This window comes from Hypomesus nipponensis, chromosome 19 (assembly GCF_054491055.1).
Source record: "Hypomesus nipponensis isolate SF chromosome 19, ASM5449105v1, whole genome shotgun sequence".
Lineage (NCBI taxonomy): Eukaryota > Metazoa > Chordata > Actinopteri > Osmeriformes > Osmeridae > Hypomesus > Hypomesus nipponensis.
The window spans coordinates 4,663,560-4,689,113 of record NC_140379.1 but is presented as its reverse complement, the minus strand read 5'-3'; the positions used below and the strand labels follow the sequence as shown (position 1 = coordinate 4,689,113).

Genomic DNA, 25,554 nt, shown 5'->3' with positions numbered 1-25,554 from the left:
AATGGAGATTGGATTGGCTAAGTTGCCACTTCCGCGGGTGTAAATCCTAGTCTTTCTGCTACTAACCCCAGGCAAAGGGCTGTCAGGGTGGAGGGAGGAAGATCCGGTCTTCCGTTCCCTGTCCTTCAACCCCTCCCATAACACGCCCATAATGCACCCTGCTCTATCGGGGGGGGGGGGGGAATTCTTATTATTTTTCTTTTGCCGCTTCAATAACAAGCTGGTAATATTGTACAGCTGCAGAATTGTGTTTCATTCCTGTCACCTGAGCCAGTGTAATTACTCTACTCAATAAGGGTCGGAGAATTCTGTGGAGACGCCTCCACATGTGATAATTAAATCTTCAAGAACCAAGCTTTTATTGTGTATTGTGGCAATAATGCCTTTCTCATAACTTAAACACATTCGTGTTTAGATCAAAAGCACTTAAACTCCAACTGTGGTGTGATTCTTTGATGCAAGATGGATAGGCAGTTGGAGTGAGTAGTGTTTCACAAATACAAACACAGGGGTTGAATAACATTTTTCTTGGGATGAATCTGCAGAACAATGGACAGAAGATGCTAAGCAACTATCTGCTTCTCATTCACGTTGAAAGCACACCTCAAACACCACAGATAGCAGACACACATACAAACACACATCACACTCACCTGCTGCAGATAAAACACACACTGCCGATAACAGGCGGTGCTCTGTGCACACACACACACACACACACAACACACACACACTGTTGACCAAACCCCCAACACAAAACGAGAGCCAGAACGGAAGATTAACCAGAATTCCCCCACACACACACACACTCACACACAAAAACCTTAACCCTGTGCTTGCTTTCACCACACACTCACAGACTATTACGCTTTCTGCATGTTGATGTTTCATTTGCTTTCAAAAAGACAGGGGGCAAACGTTGATTGAGCCAAAGCCAAATCTAGTTCAGGCTCTCAAGGGGAGTTCAGTTATAGAATCCTGCTTACTGAGATCGATGTTCAGCCAGCCAGCCAGCCAACCAGCCAGGTCCTGGTGGGTATAGAGGTCTAAAGCTCCCCAGCTGCAGATCCAGCCATGCTTCAATGAACCACACACAGCAGGGTAGAACCCAGTGCCAAGCCCAATCACGGCACCACAGAGGCCGGCTTCAGACAGACCAGAAGGGGTAACCGGCCTTCTCCACTCCCCTCTCATTCCTCCTCCATCCAACCCTTCTTTGTCCCCGCCCCCTCCTCCCCTCTTCCTCTCGTCTTCCTTCTCCACTCTGCACCATCTTTCTCTCTCAACGTGCTCCCTGCTCCTCATATCTCCCTCTTTCTCCCCCCCCCCCCTCCTCCCTCCCCTTCCCGCTTCCTCTCCCCTCTTTCTCTGCCCCATCCGTCTTGGAGCAGTTTGACTCTGGTCTCTCTCTCCCTAGCCCCAGCCTGAGTTGCTCTCCAGCCAACCACAGTTTCCTATTGATTTATTGATTGCTGTCTGCCCATGGGGGGAGCGGCCACAGCCTCCCCTTCTCTCTCTCTTCCTCTCTCCTCTGCATGGATTTGTCTTCCCTTTTTCTCTCTTTCTTTCTTCTCTCCCTTCACCCTTTCCCTCTATCCATCCATGTTAGGGGTTTGAAACAAGAATTAGAGAAAGCACAAGCCCAATTTACTGAGAGAAATCGGTCTCTCTCTTTCTGTCTTTCCCTCTCCCTGTCTCTCGCTGTTGTTTATCTGCTTCGCGGTCTTTCCTCCTCCCTCCTTCAAGCACCTTTTTTCCTTCTGCTGTTTCATCTATTTGCAGTGTTGGCATTTCATACACTGAGCCCCGATCTATACAGCTTCTGACGAGTCAGCTGTCTATCGCTGATTCGCCCTCATGCTAAATAAAAGACACCAAACCTCCTGTATATTAGGGTACCAACACATAACTTCATTCTACCTGCATTTTCAAAGCATTTCGGGGCGTTTTGTAGACCTAACCTGCAGGATTTGAATCTTCTGGTTTACTGTTGGTCAATCTGGGCTTGCGGTTCTGTCAGACAAATGCGGGGTGAGGAGAGCCTTCTCCCCCTCCCCCTCCCCCTCTTGCTCCTGGTCAGGGTGATTGGACGAGGTCACCGGCTGAAGCATATGATTATCTAACCTCTCAGGTCAACTGGCCTCTCTGTGGGTCTGTGGTAGGATCATATTAATACAGACCAGAGAATGGGAGAGAGAGACAGAGAGAAAGACAGAGAGAGAGGTAGAATGGGGAAGGGAGATGGACAGAGAGAGAGAGAGAGACTGAGGACAGGGAGGAAAAAGGAGAGGTTGAAAGAGAGCCTTGGTGCCTAGTTTGTTCTCTCAGAATTCATTGGTACTCCTTCCACCAGCACACACACACACACAAGCCACACCACACATTTGCGCACACACGGTTGAGTGCAACCCCCCCACAGAGACAGTGTTTCCCACCTCGGTTTCCCGGGTGTGGTGGAGGCAGGGCTCCGAGGCTCCCCCAGAGACGTCACTCCACACCTGGGACACGGGATGACACAGAGCACCCCCCCCCCCATACACACACACATGTGGACACACACATGAACAAACACACACAGCTCCTTTTTCTCTCTCTCTTTCTTGGCCTCTCTCTCTTGCTCACTCACAGACACACATGCATACTTATGCACACACAGCGTATCACAGCCCCCCTGTCTGACGCCAGCACCTAGCAGAGGCGGGGTGGGGGTGGGGGGTGGAGTGAGGTTAGGTGTCTGCAGGTCTGAGAGTGGCATCATAAGGACAGACGTTTCCCTGCCTGCCTGGCTGACGACAGGTCTGATAGATCAATACCCTGACTCTCTCTCTCTCTCTCTCTGTCCGCTAAAGAGGATGGCCTGTGGAGCAAAAAACACACACACACACACTCACAGTCCCTTTGTACGTGAGAGCACCATCCTCTTGCTCTCATCACCCTCTCTGGTTATATCACACGCACACAAGGTCTCACTCCACCACTTGCCCTCTCATAACCGTGCCTGGCTTGACTGCCAAACTTATTATTCCTCGACGCCCCTATTGAGTAGCGCAAGTACCTTCTCCACTCTTCTAATGATACAAACTTTTTTTTTTCTTCCTCTGGTGTTTTCTCTTTTCCCCTTCCCTCTCTTTGGCCTCCTTTGTTTTGACGTGACAAGGTGGCAACGGTTTGTCGTTCAGCTCGTCTTGTCCCATCCTGACACTTTGACAGGGCTTCCTCCGCAGCCTGGTTCCTTCCTTGTGTGTTTGGAGCAGGTTGTGAAGTCTGTCGTCAGGGGAGTGGTGCGAGGACGTCGTTAACAAGCATCCAAAACCACCACTGCGTCTGGCCCTCGTTACCTCGCACAGACCATGAACAAGAACCTTGGGTGAACCGGCAGGGGACAAAGTCACATTTAAGTCGTGAGGAGAGAATGGAGAAGAAGCAGGACATTTTGAGGTTTGAAGTGTATGTGTGTGTGTGTGTGTGTGTGTGTGTGTGTGGGTGTGAGATAGAGGGAGTGTAGATTTGGGATGACCTCACACTCTGAAATGTGCTCCTGTAGCCCTAATCTCTTTTAGATAGGATGTCTTTTTCCCATCATGCCTTTTCCTAATGGCCCTTGGGTAATAAATCTAATGGTCTTTCTTCCAAACTTTTACTAGGGCTAATCGCCATCTCTCAAAAAAACTATGTGTTTTATGTCCTCTTGAACTTAGTTAGAGCGGAGCAGAAAGGAATGATTTCACAGGAAAATGTATATTTTGCCTTTGGTTTTTGTCTGCTTTCTCGCAATGCGGGTCGGCTTTAGTGGGATAAAAATTGATTTTTAAGCTTTTTGTGCATTAGCTTTTAAATTTGAAATTGTATTTGCACAAGGCCATTTGTGATCAATGAGGGAAATCTAGATTTATAGCTGTGATGTAATAAAAGTGCCACAGTAAGAGCAGTTACAGCATCTCCTACCAGAATGTTTTGACCTTTCCCTGAGTACCTGCCACTGTCTCAACCCAATCGCCAACGCACCGCAACCTCACTTTCATATGGGTTGTAGGTACTCTTCCTGCTCACTATGGAGACTGTAATACTCTCACTGTCTGTCTATCCTCTCACTATTTCTCTGTCCTCTGGTTCCAGTCGTTTTTCCAGTTTTTCTAGCATTTTTACTTTCTTTTGTCTAATTATTATTATTATTATTGTATTATTATTATTGTACAGGTAGTCAGAGTTGGTCTACGTGCAATTGTACCTTGCTGACATTTTATTTAATATTATTTTGGTGTGTTTGTGTGTGTGTGATTAATGCACTTCCACAAACTCTTAAGTCTTAAGAAGCAGGATAGATAAAAGCCTTACATCCATTCCAGCCTCATCCTCCTCTTCATCCTCCTCTTCATCATCAACTTCACTTATCTATTGTTTATTTTCATGAAAGCCCCTTTAATGACTGAGTTTCATGTCCTCTCTGCCTCCATCCTCAAGATCCTTTGAAGACCAAGGCTCTTGGAGTGAATCGGGCTGTGTCCAAACACACACACAGCACATCCTGTCGGTCTGCAGGTTTTCTTGGCCTTGAAGTAACTTGAAGAGCATCTTAAAAGCCTGAAAGTGTGTTTAAGAGGGGACTCTGGTTGAGCACGCTCACACACACACACACACACAGGCCAACTAATGGCCCTCAAACTGTTGTCAAACACCGGCAGAGGACACATTCTCTCTTTCTGCACTCCGACATTCTTTCTTTCTCCTCTCCTCCGCGGAGTGCGGTTAGCCCATCAGAGGACATGGCCTGATGTTTCCTGTGTGGTTTCCCCCATGGGAGCCAGGACACATACAGTATGAAGGGGAGTCAGGCTTGTTCAGGTCTCCTCTGCCTTCCATTGGAGCCGGGCTGAGGTGGAGGAAGCCGCTGGGGCTTCAGTAAACCCCGGGGCTCTACTCCACCCACATCAGGACACGTGGAAAAACAAATCAGTTCTCTCACACTGAATGACAGAAAGAATATCTGTGTCTCTACAACAGGATTGGATTCTCTCGTAGCTGGGATGACACCCATGTTTACTTATGAGTACTGTTGTTGCTCTGTGTTTTGTAATTTAAAAAAATCAGTTCCTGGGTAGCTAACTCGGTCATGCAGCAGTAACTGAGCTGTTTGGTCATGGTCCTTTATTATCTGGTCCTTTATTATCGACTTCACAATATTTGGATAAATGCAAAATGCTGAATGGCTAACATGTTAATGTATAACTGTGCCTGTCTTTCCAAGGAAGGTGGTGTTTGATCTGTTGCGGTAGGGAAGAGAAGTAGGTATCTCAGGTATCTAATGAATGCTAACTCATCACTCCCATACATTCTTGTTCCTAACATCCTATTAACATATGTACTAAAATTCAACGTTTTCCTTTCTTTGGAAATATCTCATGACTGTCTCACTCTTTCTTGCTTTTTCCTTTGTCTGTATTCCTTTCTCCTTATTTTCTAGCAGTATTTACAGTCTTTTCTGTGTTTTACACTCTGTGTGTGTGCGTGTTTGCGTATTTGTGTCTTTTGTGTGTGTGTTCATGGCAGTAGCCTGCTAGGCCCGAGCTGTTGTCGGAGGGGGAAAACATTGATTTTTTCTCCCCCCTCTTATTTTCTCTAGGATTTTGACAGAATCATAGTGCCATGGAAACAAAGAAAGCGCTCTGCGACAGAGAAAAAGCTTTCATTTCAGTTTGAGCGAACATCGGCTCACCAATAGCTACATTGCGGATAATCACACACACACACAAACATTTACACACTAAAAGTCGGCTGAATTTTGTGAAAACGAACAAAACGAAAGGTCATGGTCATGGGGCCTCTTATTCTACAGGCACTAGCTTCTTTCCTAAGGAACGTGTTGCCAACCAAAATGCAAACACTGGATGCCTGACCAAGAAAAGGAGAGAGATGCAGAGAGAGAGTGAACGAGAGAGAGGGAGAGAGATGCAGAGAGTGAGTGAACGAGAGAGAGGGAGAGAGATGCAGAGAGTGAGTGAACGAGAGAGAGGGAGAGAGATGGAGAGAATACAGTATTTCCTATCAGATTGCGTGGACCAAGCCACAGACAGATTGCTCCTCATTAAAACATTTGACCCCGGAGATTAGATTTCAGAGATTCTATTGCATTTAGCATCTTTTTATCATTATTGAGATGGCAGGGAATCAAATCGATTCTGTGTCATATTAACTTGAGCCTCTCCAGATTGTCAGCAGTGTGTGTGTGTGTGTGTAACTCAGACCCACAGCTACAAAATACTGAAAAATGATGTGTGTGTATGTGTGTACTGAATTTGTGTGTATGTGCAGGCACATGTGAAAATGTCTGTGTTCGTGTCACCCTGGACTGGAATATGCTATATAGAGTTCATCTATCGAGCTGTTTCTGTAATTTGAAGAGAGTTGAGCTGAGAGTCTGTCAAACTGGACTGCTCCCATTGTTTGACTGGCAACCATTAGCCTTCTTTAGGTGTGGACAGTCAGTGGTCATTGAGGGCGGTTTGGTGTACACCCTCCATTTTGTCCTGGTCCCTCACTGCCCCTTTCAGCCAAATGTCCCATCTGCTAATATTTTCACGTCTCTCAGACAAAAATCAATAGCAATAATTTTCCTAAGTTTCTGACACATGCACACACACACACACACACACACACACACAAACACAGATGCATGAAAATGACTGAAAGACAGTCGTATAAAGTCAAAGACAATCAGATGTAAGGTATTCGTGTAATTTAGATCTGTGAAAATGTGATTACATAATTATTCAGTTTGGATTGAAGTATTATGTGTTTTAGATGTGTAAATGATGTAATTTGTAAATCATGTGAAAATGATGTGTGTTATGTATATAGCCCTCGTCAAATCTATGAGAAATGTGTTGCAGGCATATTGTTATGGACAAATATTACATTTAAAATATATTATCTGATGCTTCATTACCGTGGTGGTTAGTGCCGATGTGATCCCTCATGGCTAATGTTTAAGCTAACAAAGACGAGTTGAGACTTACAATCGCAGAATCTCTCACAGATTTACATTTGTGTACTAAAACCTAAATGAACCATGGAGTATCTTGTCAGTACCATTGCAAATACAATTCCCCTTTCAAAAGAGATAAACATCGTTATCTTTCATAGCCCACTTAACATAAATGCTGCTTTCAATTGGAATCTGTGCCGGAATGCTGTGTTAGTATGGAAAGTGCAATATTGGAACTACCATACTGGATGTTGAAACAAATGAATACGTCAATACATCGTTAACTAAAATCCGGGTTCTGGATGTCATCTTTCCACATCATCTGTCCTCTCGGAGGTTGGGTCCAGTGACATTCAGAGAGCAGCAACATGGCTGACTTCCATACTGCACATAGCGTTCTCCCTATTCCAGCTGTAAGACCAACACATTGGCTCAAAAATCCATTGAAGTCCACAACACACACGTGCACATGAAAACACGTATAGTACATGCACAGTGCGTGCTTTGAGATTTCTATTTCGAGGAAACATTGCAGAGCTTGCTGTGAGGGACAATTAATATAAATTCATCTGTCAGACCTTTCTGATTTCCCACAGTCAAACAGTTTGTTAAACATGCGTCAGGGATTATAATGCCAACTGGATTAATTGATCTTCTTTATACACACGGACACACTCCCTCAATAAACAGAAAAGTAATGGGCTAGAATTTGTGTGTGTGTGTGTGTGTGTGTGTGTGTGTGTGGAATCGACGTGTGTTGGTCAGTGGCCGGTTGGGACCCTGGCTGTTGACCTTGAGCTCAGAGGTCACAGAGCAGACGGTCAGCCAGCTGGACATTTCCATCTCAAAGACCCTCAGGACACCCCCCACCACCACCACACACACACACACTCAGAGAGACAGACACACTAACACACAATCTCAAATATCGTTTTTCGCCTTTTACTTATATCTCATTTTCTTCCCGCCTTTGTAGATGGTCTTGATGGTTTATGAGATGGGAGAAGACCCAGTCATTCATTTCTCTCTAACAGGAGGTCTAATGGAGAGGTCTGCACTGGTAACCTGAGCCGTTACTGAGTAATGAGTGTACGTGTGTATGTGTGTGCGTGTGTGTGTGCGCGTGTGTGTGCGTGTGTGACCAGCTCTCTGCGGCCAGGTTCTGACCCTCTAAATCATTGCCCTGCCTCCCTCCCTCATCTACTGCAGCCCTTGCAGCTAATGATGGCTGATCTCATCTAAGATGGCAGTCTGTTGCGAGCACAGCTGAGTACCATCAAAAGTGTGCAGGGGGCGCTATCGACCATCCTCTCAGGGAACCGTCACACCCAAAAAACCCTCCAACCAGTCCGTGCCTCGATCCCCTAGGAGGAGAAAGGGAGAAGGAGAAAGAGAGTGAGGGGTGGGTGGGTGGGTGTGGGGGGAGGGGGGGTTTGAGAGCGGATGGAGCAAGGCAGTGTTTCTCTCTCTAAGAGTCAGCCACTCCTCTGTCTAATGTGGTTATAGCCTGGCCGATCAGTCATCCAGACCAATACTAACCATGTCGCTGGCCCTATCCCCCATCTCCTCCACACACTGAGTCATTGAGAGCACCACTGTACATTTACCTGCAATTAGATTTACCAGAGTATCCTGGGAGTGATGGAAGCCGCTCAGACCAATCTATGGAAACCTCCTCCCCCCCAGTGTGCGTGCGTGTGTGTGTGTGTGTGTGTGCGTGCGTGTGTGCATGTGTGCGTGTGTGCGTGTGTGTGTGTGTGTATGTAGTAGTGTTTACCTGGCCTCTAGTGGAGGTGGTAGATGGGTAATGATTTAACTATTCAGGATTAGCGATCAGATCAGAATACAATGGAGAGCCTGATAGGTGATTCCATCTCTTTACCTTACTCCCTTTGCAAACATAACCCACACACACACACACACACACACACACATGGAATTGGTACTTTCCCAAGGAACATTGATACACTAGCTTGTCCCCTCTCCCAGCAGTGAATTTAATGCAGGCACGCACACAGCAAAGCTGAATTTATGGGGAGTCCCTGCCCATGGTTAATTGTCGACGGCTGATTTCTGTCAAAGTGTGTCAGCGTGTGTGACAGTGTGTGTGTTGGTGTGTGTGTGTGTACCATGCAAACACGACTGCAGTTTGCAGGCTGGGGGACGTGCCTCGTCAGAATGCACACACACAGATTCCATTCCCTCAGCCCCAGCCCTGCCCACCCAGTCCCCCCAGCCCCCCAGCCCCCCAGCCCCCCCCCCAGCCTGCATCAGATTTACAGCAGCCTGGCCCTCCCTACACCTGAGCAGCACATTAAGAGCATTTAAACTGTGGGCGATTACAAAACAGGGTCTTTATGGAGACGCAGATATCTAAAGACCCATCACATCTGCACAAAACCAGGATACCAATGAGTGATGTACAAAGGAATTGATTCTCCCAGATGTATTGTTGTTCGTGCATGCGTGTGTGTGTGTTTGTCTGCGTTTGTGCTGTACCCACCTTTACCTTCCACAGTGTGATTGTCCTGCTGTGCCAGGCTGGGGGCTGCAGCAGCCCTTCCTAATGAAGGTGATGTGCTGAGAGGAGCAGGATAAAGGTTGCGTCCTGTGTTGAGGAGGGGAATGGAGCCGGTGTGAATGCCTGTGGGTAATCCCATAAGAGCAGGTAGACGACTGTGAAACTGGTGTAATCCTCTTTTAACAGCAACTATTGGTGTCCCTTCTCAAACGAAGCTGCTTATCTCTGATACCCACACTGGTACTCACTGCCCCTCTGTATCTGTACTCATATACACAGTAAATTACCGACACAAGCCCACAAAATATAACACTATTTGTGTTTGTTATTTAAAATTGTTTTTACCGCAGACCTTCAGAGGAGAACGACAGAAGCGGTGACACATGCTTGCTCGGTAATAAAGGCCTCCATCTCATGGCTCTGAAAAGAAAATGGCAGGTGAAATGTATTGTCACAGAAGATGGCTTCCAATAACTGACGGGTTAGATTGGATGAAGCCCCCAGTGTCCATCCTGGCCCTTGATTTGTCCAGAGGAAACTGACCTCTGACCCCTGACTCCTGACCCTCTCAGCTGGCCAAACCCTAACTCAGAGACAGATGGGCAATGTCGTCTGGTAGCTTCTTATTTTCCCTATCGCCCAATTTCTCTTCTCCCCTTTTCCTCCTCACCATTATTCCATCCTCTCCCCTACCTCCATATCATCTTCACCCTCTTTAGCACTCGCTCAACGCGTCCTTCTCTCCTTACCTCTGTTCTCCCCTCCTCTTCTCCTTCTCTCCTTACATCTGTTCTCCTCTTCTCCTTCTCTCCTTATCTGTTCCTGTCCTCTCCTCAAACATCTCCTGTACCCTGTTTTCCTCTACTTGCTCTCCCTTCTTCCTTCTTTCTCTCCTCTCACTTTACCCCCTTGCCACCTGCTCTGCTTCCCTCTCCTTTCTCTCCGGTCATTTGTTGTGTGTAGGCCTCTGAGCACAGTTCGGTAGTAAAGGACAGGCTAGGATCATTTCTCTGAGTGACTGCTGACTGCCATTGCCCTGTCACTCACTGCAGCTAAATCCAGGGAGTCCGTCCTTGAACTAGGCAATAAGCCTCCTCTTAAATTCAATATTTATATCATGACATTTATTCAGGCAATGTTATGATGTAAAAATGTATATGTTTTGTGTGAATCTTGATGGTTTCATAGTTTTTTGACAATACATACATCACAAAAAAATTTGTTTTACTTGTTTTGACCCATACGTGTAAATGTATTATGCACACAAAGCGTAAAAAAAATATTCAACGGTTTACTGCTGAAAACATCTGAAACCCTCTGCACGTCGCACGTTTCACAAGTTTGCAAATAATTTTAGATAAGGCAGAAGCTGGCCATAACTTTCTAAAGTACACGATCTCATTAAAACGTGTATACTGAACGGAATCTTGAGCAGAGAGGGCCGACCCCCGCTTACGCGAGCCCGCTAACATGGATCGAACCTTTCGATTGAAACTGAAACAATTTGCATACTGATTCCCTTTCCGTCCAAGCAAGATCCATAACAACACGGGCAGCTATTCAAATGCAAGAGCATATCGAAAAGGACGGAGAGACCGGTTACTGAGAGCTGCATGAGCACACGGAACGGAAGGAATCGGGAGGTTTTGCCCTAAAGAGAGATTTGGTGGCTGAAATGGACGTAGCCTACACGGTTATCTTTACCTTGGATTGAAGAGCGCGTTGAAAGCTTGGTCTACCGGAGAACAGGGCGGGACATGGGATCGGGACATGCAGGCTTTTCGTTCGTCTTGAAACTCGAATGGAACTAAATACTTGTATGTTGATTGAGGCTCTGTTGTTTTATTTAACTGTCGTGTTTTGTAATGTGTTTGACAGGGGCTTGTCTGGGCAGCCGTACAGGCTAAAAGATGCATAAGAAAGTCTCGGATTCTGCGGTAAGGCGCGCGCGTGTAGGCTATGTGTGTGTGTTGGCTTCATTGCTCACGCACGTGCATGTGAACGGAACTCGACTGACTTTTTACCCGGGCTACAGTTATTGCACTCTTACACCTTGTTGAGGTTGGTCATATCAAACACGTTTTGTCACACAAATGTGACAGATTATTTGGTTGTGGCTCTTAATACTTAGGTTAGTTTATTTAGCCTGTCTGTTCTCAACATGATGTTCTTATGTACCAGCTTATTGAAGTAGGCTATGCATACATTACATCGGCTGGACAGGCCATCAATTTATTCACCACAATAATCTTTAGGCCTAAGTAATCATCTAAAATGTAAGGTTTGACGTAGAACTAAAGCAATGTAGGCCAATGTAAACAAACATTGGTTCTCCCTAATGTATAAAATGATCTAGGAATCATCCTGATTCTATTGTATTGCTGCATATGTTGTTATTTCATGTGTTGATACAATTAAATCTAGGTAGATAACCGCTAATTGACACCAATACGTACTCACCAAAAAGACAGAGGCTTTCGTATTTCTACGAGTCAGTAGGCATATTACTACTCATTTTTTTGCATATCAAGGTTTACATTTTACATTTACATTGTATTCATATAGCAGACGCTTTTTATTCAAAGCGGTATACACATGCTCATATAGTAAGAAGGTCTACCGTAGATAATCAAGGACCAGAAGGGCACAGTTCTAATAGTGGCTTATTTCAGTGGTTAATGCCATAAAACAGACTCTATTGTTTTTTTTTTCTTACCAAACACAGCGCAACAATAACATTATCTCAACTACAATATTACACAATTATGGTGATTTGACAGTGCAACAATAACAACAACATCATATCTCAAGTGCAACATGGCCGATTTGGCATGCATCTGAGAAACGCCCCTGTGAATAGGCCACATACACGCAAACACCTTCATACACGCTAACCTGCAGACGTAACCTCTATATATACTCTCAATAGGTCTATCTATATAAGGCAGAATTATATCTTCCGTTTAAAAATTAAAAGGCATGTACACGGAGATTATACAACTATTTAAAAAAGAATATAACCTGCAAACTTTCAAATTAATGTAAATAGGCTATAACTGTGTGACTGTAATTTCTCAATTGTGCTACACAGCATGAGCATACAATAAATATGTAGGCTTATTTTATAGAATGTTGCATAGCCAAGACATAATAGTGGTTATGAATAATGAATGCATCTTCAACTGTTAAATCATGCAATTTAACTAGGCCTATCAGTGGACACATTTTCAATTAAATTGTTAACTTCATCTAAACTAACTAATCGATGTCATCTAAAAATGATTATAGCTCTGAAACAAAGATGTTTGCTTTTGATATAAGAAGATTCTTACAACATCATTTAATAGCATGATGTGCCCATATCTCAGTTAACTACTTCTTTGAAACCAGCTGCAGCAAGCTGATAGGCTGTTGTCACCTATAAGCCTATGTCTTCTTTGTGTTGTGGGTAGCCTATAGGCTAGTTAAACAAAGCAAAGAATCATTCAGCATGAAATGTAAAAGTAGGCTATTTAATATTATGTAAAACGGACACTAAATATCTGCCTATATGTGTACACTTTCATGCATTATTACGTCAGTTTTAGCTTTTCCAGTGGAAGGCTGTTAGCGAATGTAAAATACAGGTTTGTCAGTATACATACAAATATTTTATTTGTAGCTATTGACAATTATATGAATGTATTTCTCATTACCATGGTATGACGGTGAAGGTAATAATATCAGATCTAAGGCTCCTTTGCCCACGAACTGTGGTCACTGGGCCTAAACATAGCCTACTTGTTGGTGAGCTTTGTGTAAATCATATTCCATGTCATTTTAACTTGGGTAGGGTATGTAGCCTACTAATGCAGCGATCTTGGAAAGTTTATCTGCAACGTTTAAATATTATTGTAGGCTAATATTAATCTGCAGTTACTGTGAAGTACAATAGAGCAAGTGTGGCCCCACCATAGTTGCCGAGTGACATGCGACATGACATATGGACATATGGACATATAATGTAACGCGATGCCAAATTATTTTCACATGAATGCACGATTTACAACAAGTGACGCGGAAAACAACTCGTGAAGAGGCAGTTAGTTGATTTCATCCAAAGTTGTGCAATAAGCAGATGTTTATTAAAGCCTCATGATGGCATTTTTGTTTCGTGGTTCGGTGGTCTTAAATTCCTCACTGGGTTAAATTAAATATTCATTTTCAAGTTATCAACGGCCAATAGTTTATATCGTAAATGTATTCATTAAGTTCGTTATATTTCACGAGCTTGGGTAGGCTACCACAGGCGCCTTTGGGTCTAAAACCTGTAGAAACGAAAAAAGATTATCGCCCTTCGGAGACATATAAAGATACTCTGGAAGCTTATTATTTACATGGTCATTTAAATGTTTGGATAAAGAGACGGATGAACTGTGGATTAAACTTTAAATAAAGTGAATAATATGCAACTATGGAAAATGAAGCTGGACCACATGACAACAAAGCGTTTGCCTATCAAATTTAATCAAATAAAGTCATGGCTTATTGAAACACTGTCCTCAATATAGTTAGGTTATGTTCCTATTAAATATAGGGTGATGTATGCCTCAATTTGTAAGATAACGATCAACCTAAATGAATGACTATTTTAACAATTTAAAAGACCTTCAGATTTTTATATTAATATCAAAGGACTGCACGTTTACACTTTGGAAAGTAAAGTAATAGTGTGAGGTCACATGCGCACTCATGCAGTTTATTCAAATAGCATGTCGTTCAAAACTGAGCCAAGGAAACTTAAAACATTTTGCCTAACGTTTGGATTTAGATCATGATATAAAGGGTACGTTTAAGATTTTCGTCTTAGCTTCCTCAGCATAGGTTTTCCAGTGAGTGATTGGTTGAATTTTATTTGGGGCCTAAATGTAAGCCTGTATTGTTAAATGTGTATTATTTAGCCTGTGGTTATGTCACTGGGTGCAGGGTATTGATCTATTCCTCCTCCACAACAGGCATTGCATCATTGCCCATTCCACACCGGATCTGCCTAAAATATTTGTCTTAACAGGACTGAGATCCGTAATGCCCATAAACCGGAGGCTTCTGATTAATAATCAGTGTGAAAAGTCGAACTGCAGCATGTTAATAATTAATAGGCCTACTGCGACTCTCTTTGGGAGCCGCCCCATTGGCCCAAGGACGGAGGGCATTTCCTTAATGACATATTGTGTCAGTTAACTTTGCTTTCTCCATATCTGCATTTACAGTAGTTATGATGGTCAATTACCAGTATTCTTTGCTTCAAAGGTTCCCTAGAGTAACTATTGTGAAGTGTGGAAAAATAGTCCTGTTGTAGCCAGAAACCCTGCATTTCAACGAGCATATTGTCTGCGTTACGAGTTTATTTAGCCAGCCCAATCCAGGTCCAAATACTATTTTTTTGTGAATTGCAGCCTGTCTGGCGTTATACGTCGACACATCTTCTTATCTTTCAGCGCACTTTGAAAGGAATGATGACTGTCTGGTGCCTATTATCTTCTCACATTTCCGACGTGTCCTGAACTGTGTTGAAGGAATATAAAATAGGTGTTATAGCCTATACAACGCGGTTTTCATATTGATGTATGTAGCCTAAATTAATGTAGGTATAACAGAGACAACAATGTAAGCAGGCACGCACAAGAATAGTCTACTCAACGCCCTTCAAAGTGAGGCGGCAGTGCGAATGAAAATTATCGATCTGTATGAGAATGTGTGCAGATGAGGATAGATGGCACATTTCCTCCATCCGCCTTAAAATCTCTCTTTTGAGCATATTGCCTACTTGAGTTCACCTGTATCATTATTTTCCTCACAGTAACCTATACCTTTTTTATTGCTTGAGTTATTTATGATTGAATATTCAATGTGTCTAATAATTGTCGATGCATATTGACACATTCATTGTTTAGCCTATATTCATCTTTAATTAAGGATACACCTTAAGTCGTGTCAATTCACGTGCTTTAGCTATACTCCATCCTTTATACCGTTGGAAAGCCACACGTTTTTAATTAGTTTGCTTTGTCATGGACACACGTCAAGTCACCACGCGCCATTGGCATTGACTTCACATCAGAGACAGTTTAACTTTTTCAGGCTTTTTTCCTTTAACTCGTTCAACCGAACAGCATTGTTGGTGACCCTGACAGATGCGGACCCGTGTCGTGGCGCTAGCAGGTCCGAACAGGGAAAAGTCTGAAAGGTTAATCTGTCCCCCGCAGCTGTTAGCTTTGGGAGTCTTGAAGCGTCACCTTTGACATGTCCCCTATTCAGCAGGGGGGTCCGGAGCAGGCCACTGACCGCTGCAAGCTGTCACCACGGCAGGGTGAAAAGGACGCCTGGCCCAGGCCCTAACTGTCCCCAAGATGTCATCTGAAGTTTGTCAGTCGTGCATGCATGCATTTAACAATTTTTGCAATTATGTATTTTGAGTGAAAGAACAAAATATGTGATTGTCGATTGCTGAATCTTTTACCATCACTGCTGACTCACATAATCCCAAAAAATTTTTTTATGTCATATGTTCTTAGGTACAGTAAATAATGAATAATATCAAAATGATATCAAAAGAATAAATCTGATTCTAACATTTAAAAACAGTTGGTTCGTTTTTTTTGACATATTCAAATTTTAATTTGATAAATGTAACTGTTACTGTTACTGTTATTCTTTCTTTTAAACACACACACACACACACACACACACAGAACCAAATTGTGCCACCCCAGCGTGTGGACGTACACTCGAATACACACGTACACACACACCACACGCACTGGCATACACACTCTGTTGAGCCTGGTTCGTTAAGCATAATGACTGAACAATAGTCACATCTGTCCATCCTTTATCAAAAGAGAATCTGGCCTACAGTCTAAAGTCTCTTGTTTGCTAAACTGACGCATTCTGCTAAGGTTGATATTTCATAATTAGTAATACTGCATTGTGCAAACTCATGCTGCAAAGACATGTTATGGCATATTCAATGTTAACGGCAAGTGTGTGATTTTGAGGTTTAATGCCAAGCCCCCCAGCAGATCAAAGTATCCCTCCCGGAAGTTCACTTCATTTGGACTTCACGATTTAAGGAGGCTCAGAAACATGCTTTTCAATATGCATAGACAGGCTACATTGCTAATGCACCTCGCTGTTCAAATCTTCTATTCGCACCTTTTTAATGCCAAAATATCTGTACCTTATCAAACTTGTGAGTAAGCTGCTGGATACACAAATACAGTCTAGTTTACAGCGGTAACTTCCTTAATATTTGACATCAGAATCAAGAGCGTTGAGCGTTTGTGTGTGTTTGTGTGTGTGTTTGGTGGGAGGGGACGGATGACTGCTATTGCGCATGTGTGGTTCGTGGGAGCTGCAGCGGTTGAGCACTGGTCTGGGGAAACCGAGTTGCTAGAGCCACGGCTAGAGAGATGGCGCGGGACCCGACCGGAGAGCGAGGACTGCTTATAGGCGGCGGGGGGGCTTGACTTGAAATCGAAAAAATAGAAAAATAGAAAAGAAAAGAAAATAAGAAAGGAAAATATAAGTAAAAAACGTACTAAACGACATCGAGGTTATGAAAGAAGACCAAGCGGAGGGACAGAATACAACGAATTTTAAGACATTTTGCAACCAAATAACACAACAAAAGGAAATTGAACTTTTCTTGACGTGCGGACTTCTCAACTCCAGTCAACTGCGCTAGGTAAGATAGATGGTTTGGTCACAGCGGTGCCCGGATCATGAACGCCCAGCTGTCGATGGAGCATATTGGGGACCTGCACGGAGTGAGTCATGAGTCAGTGACCGGTACTGGAGAGCTGCTGAGCGGCCACAGCCCGCATACCCGCCCGGGCCCCCGAGGCCTGTCCCATCGCGCTATGGGCATGGCGACACTGCTGGATGGTGGAGACTATCACCCCGGCCATCCCGGTCATCCCGGCCATCCCGGTCATCCCGGCCATCCCGGTCATCCCGGCCACCTGCACCCTGCCATTAGCATGTGCGAAGCCCCTCCTGGCATGAGCGCCAGCAGCACCTATACCACCCTAACCCCACTGCAGCCCTTACCGCCCATCTCCACCGTCTCTGACAAGTTCCCTCACCATCATCACCACCACCACCATCATCATCCACACCCGCATCCCCATCAACGAATTCCGGGCAACGTCAGCGGCAGCTTCACGTTGATGAGGGAGGACAGGGGTCTGGCGCCCATGAACAGTCTGTATCCATCTTACCATCATAAGGATCCTTGCATGGGGCAGAGCCTCTCCCCACTGTCCGGCTCCGGCCTGGCCAGCATACACACTTCCCAGGCTGGTCTACCCCCCTACGCTCATCCCGGCGCTGCCATGCCCGGAGAGAAGATGCTCACACCCAGTGGGTTCGAGGCTCACCACCCAGCCATGCTCGGTAGACACACCGAGCAGCACATGAACTCCTCGGTGGGTATGGTCCAGCTCAATGGCCTCCACCACCACCCGCACGCCCACATTAGCGTACAAGGCCATGGCCAAGGCCTAGGCAACAATCGGGAGCAGAGTCAGGCCCCAGGGCAGCAAGGTGTCAACGGGGACAGTTCGGGGGCCCAGATGGAGGAGGTGAATACCAAAGAGGTGGCGCAGAGGATCACCACTGAGCTAAAGCGCTACAGCATTCCCCAGGCCATCTTTGCGCAGCGCGTTTTGTGTCGTTCTCAAGGCACCCTCTCCGACCTCTTGAGAAACCCGAAGCCATGGTCCAAACTCAAGTCCGGCCGCGAGACTTTCCGAAGGATGTGGAAGTGGCTGCAGGAGCCTGAGTTCCAACGCATGAGCGCGCTCAGGCTCGCAGGTGAGCGAACCCTCGGTAATACCGTTTCCCTTTATTTCTCTTTCGAAACATTTTCTTGCTATTTGTCTAAAATGTGAAATTTGTAAACGTAGATCAACTGTAACTGTGGAAACAGTGATGAGAAATTCGAAAGAAAATGTGCCCCCCAAAACAGCAGAAGGCCACTTCATCTTCCTGGTGTTCCTTTTTACAGACTTGTTGGGTTATGTCAAACCAGAGCCCATGTTATTTTACCTCAAAATATCGACCGAGAGAATGTGTGCGTAAACTGATCCCTCGACCAAAAATCGTTAGGAATTTGTTTATTTTGGTGTAGATGTATCTGATCAGCTTTTGGTGTCGTTTTGGCTATAAACAGAGCGCGTGCGCGTGCGTATGAGTTTGACATGATGGCTGCATATGTTTATGTTATGCAGGGCTTTCAACCGTGCATTAGGTTTTGAAAAAAAACTCCACACAGTTATTAAATGGAGAGTTACTCTTACCAGCCCGCGTGCCTATCGTGGCTTTAACTAACTTACATATGTTTTGTAAGACAAAGGTAACTGCGTTGTCTTGCTGACTGTGCCATGAGGTCATTTGTTTTTTTGGCGCTGAACTCGTTTGGAGCTGTGACGTATATGGGTATGGTCTGGGTTTGCCTAATTAACTGATAGGTCTCTATTAATTTGTCCCTGGAGAACCCGAGTCTATCCGCGCGCGAATGAGGGGCACAGACAAGGAGCCACGTTCCCGCGAGCGTACAAAGGATTTGTTTTTTTTCTTCTAATCAATGACGCGCACATGGGCTTTTTGGCTTTTGAAAAGTGAGGCCGTATACTGTGTGGAAAGTGTGCTTAATCTCAATTGATTATTTTCAGTTGTTTCCAATTTCCCATCTGTTATACAGTGTGTAAGGGTGCGCTGTACAATATGTCTGTGTGTGTGTGTGTGTGTGTGTGTGAGTGTGTGTGTGTGCACGCGCGCGCGCGTGTGTATATGGACCTTTTTCTTATTATTAGGCAACTACGTTCACCTTATTGTTTCTCATTTCATGGGCTTTCTTTTCAAAATCAAGAACACGATTGATGAGACATGATCCACTCGTTGCCGTTACACCTAAAGCTTTTTGGTTCATAAAGCCTTATACATTTCTTGATCAACCAATTGAAACAGCCAGGACTTTGCAAGGACTGAATAGGAATTAACATTTCCCTGTCAGATAAAATCACATATTTTCTAACTAAGCGGTTAAGAATTCATTTAAATTTCTAGAGGCCAATTTGCAAGCAATTCAACAAAGAGAATGCAGAAAATTAAAATGTGACGGAAGCTTGGGATATTATTGATCCGTTTTTGGGTGAAGTGAATGTGTAATGACAAATATAGGCAGAAATGTAAATTTGATATTGATTATTGAAATGAATCCTGCTCAGTTCCTTACCCTTTTATGAAAGGCCTATACTGTCAGAAATGTGCTGAATAATGCCTTTCACGTAACCAATATTGTTCGGCCAATAGTTAGGCACATAATTTAGAAAAACCTCTAAGTAATGTTAGATTTTTGGGGGGATTCAACCATTTGACCACTGGTTTTAGCTATTTAACGGGATGGTTTGCAGATTTACCTCAGCTACTTTTGTTCACGGGATTTATTTTCCGTTTTTATCCATTTGATCGTCTGGGAGCTGCTCACTGACTTCAAATAATATAGGAAGGCTAATACAAAGGAAATGCAAGAATATGTGAGACGAGCCACACTGTTTCAATGTTTATAGATTTACATATTTTCCATCTGGCACGTATGTTTGTCTCTCTGTGTGTTTGTATGTTAGTGGTGTAATGGAAGTTATGTAAAGATAAGTTGTGAAAATTAGTAGCCTATAGTTGCGCTATCAGTTGTTAGGATAACACAGTGTATAGTTATCTGTGTGTAATTATTAGCCGGGAGCAGAGTCGAGTGATCGGCCGCAACAAGGCCGTTGTTATTTTACCTTATCCTGGGAAACCTCCCTACCTGGCTGGAGGTGCGGTGGTTCCTGCTGTCGGGGTGGCCTTCAACTCGATGATTTATAACCTGAGATACATGTGGAACCGCAGTGGTCTGTTAATATTTACCAGCACTGGAGACATCCGTGCTTGCTCTCTCTACAACTGCTCTCATAGAGAATGCCTAGGACGCTGACGCAAGCCTGGCGGGCCTTGCAATATGCCGCCTGGATAATTTGGGGGAGCAAAGGCTATCCCACTCATGCGGAGATTTAGTTATTGTTATTAACTGATTCAGTTAACTATTCAGTTCATTCAGAGCCATATATTCAAGTATCGTAAACAATGTTCTGATTTGTCTTTGCAATAGCTTAATTAGCATTTCTTTGTGCCAATAGTCTTTGAATGTTGGCTTTATACCTTGTCTAGACAGTAGATAAGTAGACAACGTTTTCTTGAACTATATGTTTGGTCTATACGTATACGTGTTATTGTAAGAAGCAAATGGAGTGTTCTAGGTTTATTGGGAACAGATCAAAGCCAAATAAGTTAAATCATTTGAATGGCTCACTTTGTAGGCAATGTAAGAGTTCAACAACCCTCTGCTGCCGCCTCGCGGTTGTCGCTTGTCATGGCGGACGAAGTGATGTTTTCAGAACCATGGACAGCGGTTTCTTTAAACGGTTTGTTTTGTGGTAGCACTCACTTTTAATTCCGTTCATGGTTGTGGTGTGATGTTGATAATCTATCTAATGCTGATATTCTCCCTTTTTCTTTCCTTCTTTGTCTTTCTGTCTCTGTCTCTCTTTCTCTCCCCATCTTTTCGTCCCTCCCAGCATGCAAGCGTAAGGAGCAGGATCATGGCCGGGCCGAGCACGGCAGTGGGTCTAAGAAGCCGCGGCTTGTGTTTACTGATGTGCAAAGACGGACGCTACATGCCATCTTCAAGGAGAACAAGCGTCCGTCCAAAGAGCTGCAGATCACCATCTCTCAGCAGCTGGGCCTCGAGCTGACCACAGTCAGCAACTTCTTCATGAATGCACGCCGCCGAAGCCTCGACAAGTGGCTGGACGACGGCTCAGGTCACTCTGCCAACTCTGGCCCTAATGCCTGCACCAAAGCCTGAAGACGGACGGAATGACTCGGTGGAAAAGCTTTACTACTAGGAAACAAGGACAACTAGACCTTGAAACAACGTTTTGCCCTTAAACCTGTACTATACTGATATTTATAGTATCCAAAGATGAAAAAAAAACCAAAGACTTCGTTGACCTGCTTTAAAGTTTGTTCTGCAACACATTTTAGTCTAGCATTCTGCAACAACAAAAAACAATTACTCCCTTATCACCGGTCTTACAGCTTTATACCCCCAATCCCAACCTGCCATCCACCGTCCTTATCTTTTATCTTATTGGTAGGTTTGGTCATCGGTGTCTGAATGGAGGTTTAATCAGCCTATCAGCAGTGTTTATTCTGCAGATGTCACAGGGGGCACTCCAGGTGCAAATACCAAAAAAGAGGACCTCCAGTGGGACTAGCCAATCAGCTTTGAGCAGGAACCCCACAGGAGTAACTGGAATGTTTGTGCAGTGGTATGGATTTATGGAAGTCTCTGCGTGTCAGGAACTCTAGGTGGATGTCTTGACCAACAAAAAGACAGAGACTGTCCACAACAGACCACAAAACCTGCCCCAAACCCTAACTGTGGCCCCTCCCTCTCTGTGGTGCTTTCTCCCTACATGCTGAAACATCAAACATGAAAACCAAAGCTTTCTACACTTTACAGCCACCCATGTGCGATTCAAGCATAGAATCTTAGGCTATCAAATGCCATGATATAACCAAAGAGAAGATATATTTTGTTGTTTATCATCTAAAGAGTATTTTTACTGCACCCCTGGACTGTTAAACAAATAGGTATATAAACATAGATTCAGACTAAAGACCAATATTATCTATGATAGTATCTATGATGTCATCCTTACAAAAACAACAATCTGATGGGTCAATGTAATGGGAATTGCTCTTCAGATTGAGGGACAGATTTTATTCAATGGAGACGGTTGCCTTATGGAGGCTGGCCTGGACTGAACAGTCAACCAATGTGGTTTGCAATCATCTTTAACAATATAGATGGAAGATTCTGCATTATATTTCCAGCATCTTCTGTTGAAATGCATTAATGTTGCTGAGAGGTATTTGATCATGTTTTCAGGGATAGCTTATGGATCTATAGTTCTAGCAAATACTTTGAAATGCCAGCAGCTACTAACCAAAGATAAATCCTTCAGTAGAAGCATTTCTCTGTGTCTGCGCTCTATAGTCGAGCTGTGAACATTTTCTTTACCACCCATGCCCGTTTAGCATTCCAATGTCAGTTTTGTCAACGTATTGCCATTACTTTTCTGGGAGCCCTTACAGACACTCTGTTAAGAACAAGGACTGCGACCTTGAGCCATCTCTTAGAGGACAAAGTGCAGCTCCATTCTGTAAAAGCCCTAAATCAGTCATGGTCTCACTTACCAGCCAAGGTGTTTATCTTCAAGTGCTTCGCTTAAAAACCGTTCTTTATAGCTCAAACAGTGACTCAGATATTCATCTTCAAACAAATCTCCCCTCCGGTCTGTTTCTAGCCCTCCGCTAGCCTGTAAACGTATAGAGAGAGGGGTGAATTCAATGCATTTCAGTACTTGGGAGAAAGCACTACACTGGGCTGGCCAAGGGCGTAGGAGCACTCAATCTATCAGCTGGCCTCCCACCCCCATCCGCCTCTGGGCGGGGTCAACGTCTTGATACATGGACAGCAGAGACAACAATGAAGGTAGTTTGAGACAGAAGAAACAAAAGAAAAAGAATGGAGGAAAAAATCATATGTGTTAAGACCTACTGATGTTTTATAGTGTGAACCAAAGATGCTACCTCACTCAATTTCCATTTGTGATCTCTATCACTTTGTTGATACCAAAGATAACCAAAGATTTTCTTAATGCACGGCCTCGACGAGTGATGCGGATTGTTTATGATGTACACCCCCCCCCCCTCCCTCCCCGCCCCCACCCCCTCCTCTCCTGACCCCACCTCCACTCTTCATTCCTGCTATGTGTGCTCTCACTTCATCTGTGCTCTGATACAACTCTGTTTGGCAGACATGCCGACTCAATTCTAGGTGGATATGCTGTTGTAACTAGAGAATAGGCAGACATCATAGCTGTAGGTAAACATGCTGATATGGCCATGGCCTTGACCAGTTGTATGTATCTATAGGCAGACATGACCCTGAAAACTAAAGGTAGATATGTTGCAATCTTTCTAAAACTCCCAGGACGAGTGCCTTGCTTGAACCAAAGTGTTAAACCACTGTTGACCTCTCACCTTTGACTCTGTGAATACCTCAGCCTGTAGAAGTGCCACTACTGAAGAAACAATGATGAATTCTCTCTCTCCTTCTCACCGTGGTGCTTTTGCCAGTGCAACCATGCAATGAAAACATACCAAAGGAATTTCTGTTGTCCACTTCTGCTGATAAACCAAAGCTCTTTTCTCTCCTCTCTTGCCTGCCCCCACCTTCACTCGCCCACACCTTCCCTTCCTCTCCCTTCCCCTCTCTCTCTGTATCGTGTAGGGAGGCCCAGCACTCTGGCCGTGCATGTCTTTACCAGTGTCTCTGAATACCTCATAGTAATAATTCCTTTGGGTTCTGCTTTTAAGAGTCTACTGTATGCGAGTAAGGCAGAACTGAACTAGTTTGCTAATCGTTATTGTTACTTCACACTGCTGAATGATTATTTATTTAGAAGTTTGTTTGTTTTGTGGAAGTGTTCTGTTTCAGTCATGGAAGTTTCAGGGTTGTAGTATGAAACTTGCAGAGGGAACAGATAAACTTTTTTTTATCAGACATTGACTTATGCCAATATTATAATGAAGGTAGACTATTGTTTTTACAGGGTAAAACCAATTGCTGTGATAATGTGTTTATATTTTCTCTTTTATCTACTTCTGTGTTGTGATTTGTTTTAATTTAATTGCATTTTGTATTGTTTAACCACTGCTTTAATTTATGCATTTGTAGTAAATCTAGATTTGTATATAGTAGGTTTTTGAAAAAACAAAAAGACAGTCAGTCAGTTTTATGTTATAGCCTTATTTCCCATGCTTAGATAATGAAGGAGCAGTTTTTATTCTTCTTCACGTAAATCTTAGCCGGCACTTCAATATGTGTTCTGAACACTGCCAGAAACCAAGACTTTTGGTTGTCTACGAAGACAGTTGATTTGCCAACAAAGACAAAGTTATACAGGAGTTACATTGTTTATTAGTTGGCAAAAAGCAGTGTGCGTGTTTTCTATTCTTTAAAACAAATTATTTTATGGGTATCACTGCACATCCAAAGATTTTTAAAACAAACCAAAAAGAGAAAAAAATGAGAAAATACGTATAATGTTAAAAAAGCACTGGCATTCGTGAGATAGACCTGTTGAGTTTTGATTTGCCATTCGCACGGGTATAGAATGTAGAAGGCGTAGGATTCTGTAGACGAACTTACTCTACCATGTGGGGAATCTCCTGTTTTAATGTACAATCTGAAGCATTTGAAACGAGGGCTGCAAGTCCCGCTCACTTTGCCGTCTCGTGCACAGAGTGGGGTGGAGTGAAGGCAGGGCAGCCGGTCTGCCAGGGGCGGTGCCACGGAGCTGGGTCTGTTTTTATTCCCGTGGCATCGCAGCCTAGCTCCATCAAGTATCTGTTCTTTTGGTACGTACTCGTGTAATGACAATGAGCAAAGTCTAATAAATCTGCAAAGAACCTTACTAAGGAATCAGCGTTCGAGTGTGTGCAAAGTCTCATCACCTGGACAGCTCTTCTCTGTTATGGTTTCTGTGTGTGTGAGTGTGTGTGTGTGTGTGTGTGAGTGCGTGTGTCGAGGTTTCTTTGAATTTTTAAATATCTAATTAATGCAGGGTTGTCACAGGCATGAGGTTAAGAAAAGTAGTTCTGATTCTCAGTGGAACAGAGGATTGAAGAAGTGTAAGCAGAAAACACCAAGACTCAGTCATATGCCTCCCTTCTGGTTTGAGATGGTTTCGTTCGTGTATCTTCTTGTGTATATGTGATGAGCGAATGTGATCAGTGAATGATTGCTGTCTTATCGTTTTTCCTATTATGTGACTGGTTGTTTATTGTATAGAAGGAGTTCCCATATGATTGGTAGCTTGGCTACAGGTCTCAG

General features: G+C 43.9%; 1 protein-coding gene across 3 annotated transcripts; it reads left to right on the top strand.

Moving 5' to 3' along the window:
- The first annotated feature begins 17,266 nt into the window (after window positions 1-17,266).
- onecut1 (one cut homeobox 1) lies at window positions 17,267-21,825 on the top strand. Of its 3 annotated transcripts, XM_084682568.1 has the most exons (3): window positions 17,267-18,374; window positions 20,906-21,010; window positions 21,164-21,825. In XM_084682568.1, the coding sequence occupies exons 1-3, from the start codon at window positions 17,267-17,269 to the stop codon at window positions 21,451-21,453; spliced, it is 1,503 nt and encodes a 500-aa protein (XP_084538694.1). In that variant the 3' UTR covers window positions 21,454-21,825. The 3 variants fall into 3 exon arrangements, with proteins under 3 accessions (XP_084538694.1, XP_084538696.1, XP_084538695.1); XM_084682570.1 differs by lacking the exon at window positions 20,906-21,010 and having other exon boundaries at window positions 17,267-18,359; XM_084682569.1 differs by lacking the exon at window positions 20,906-21,010.
- The last annotated feature ends 3,729 nt before the right edge of the window (window positions 21,826-25,554 follow it).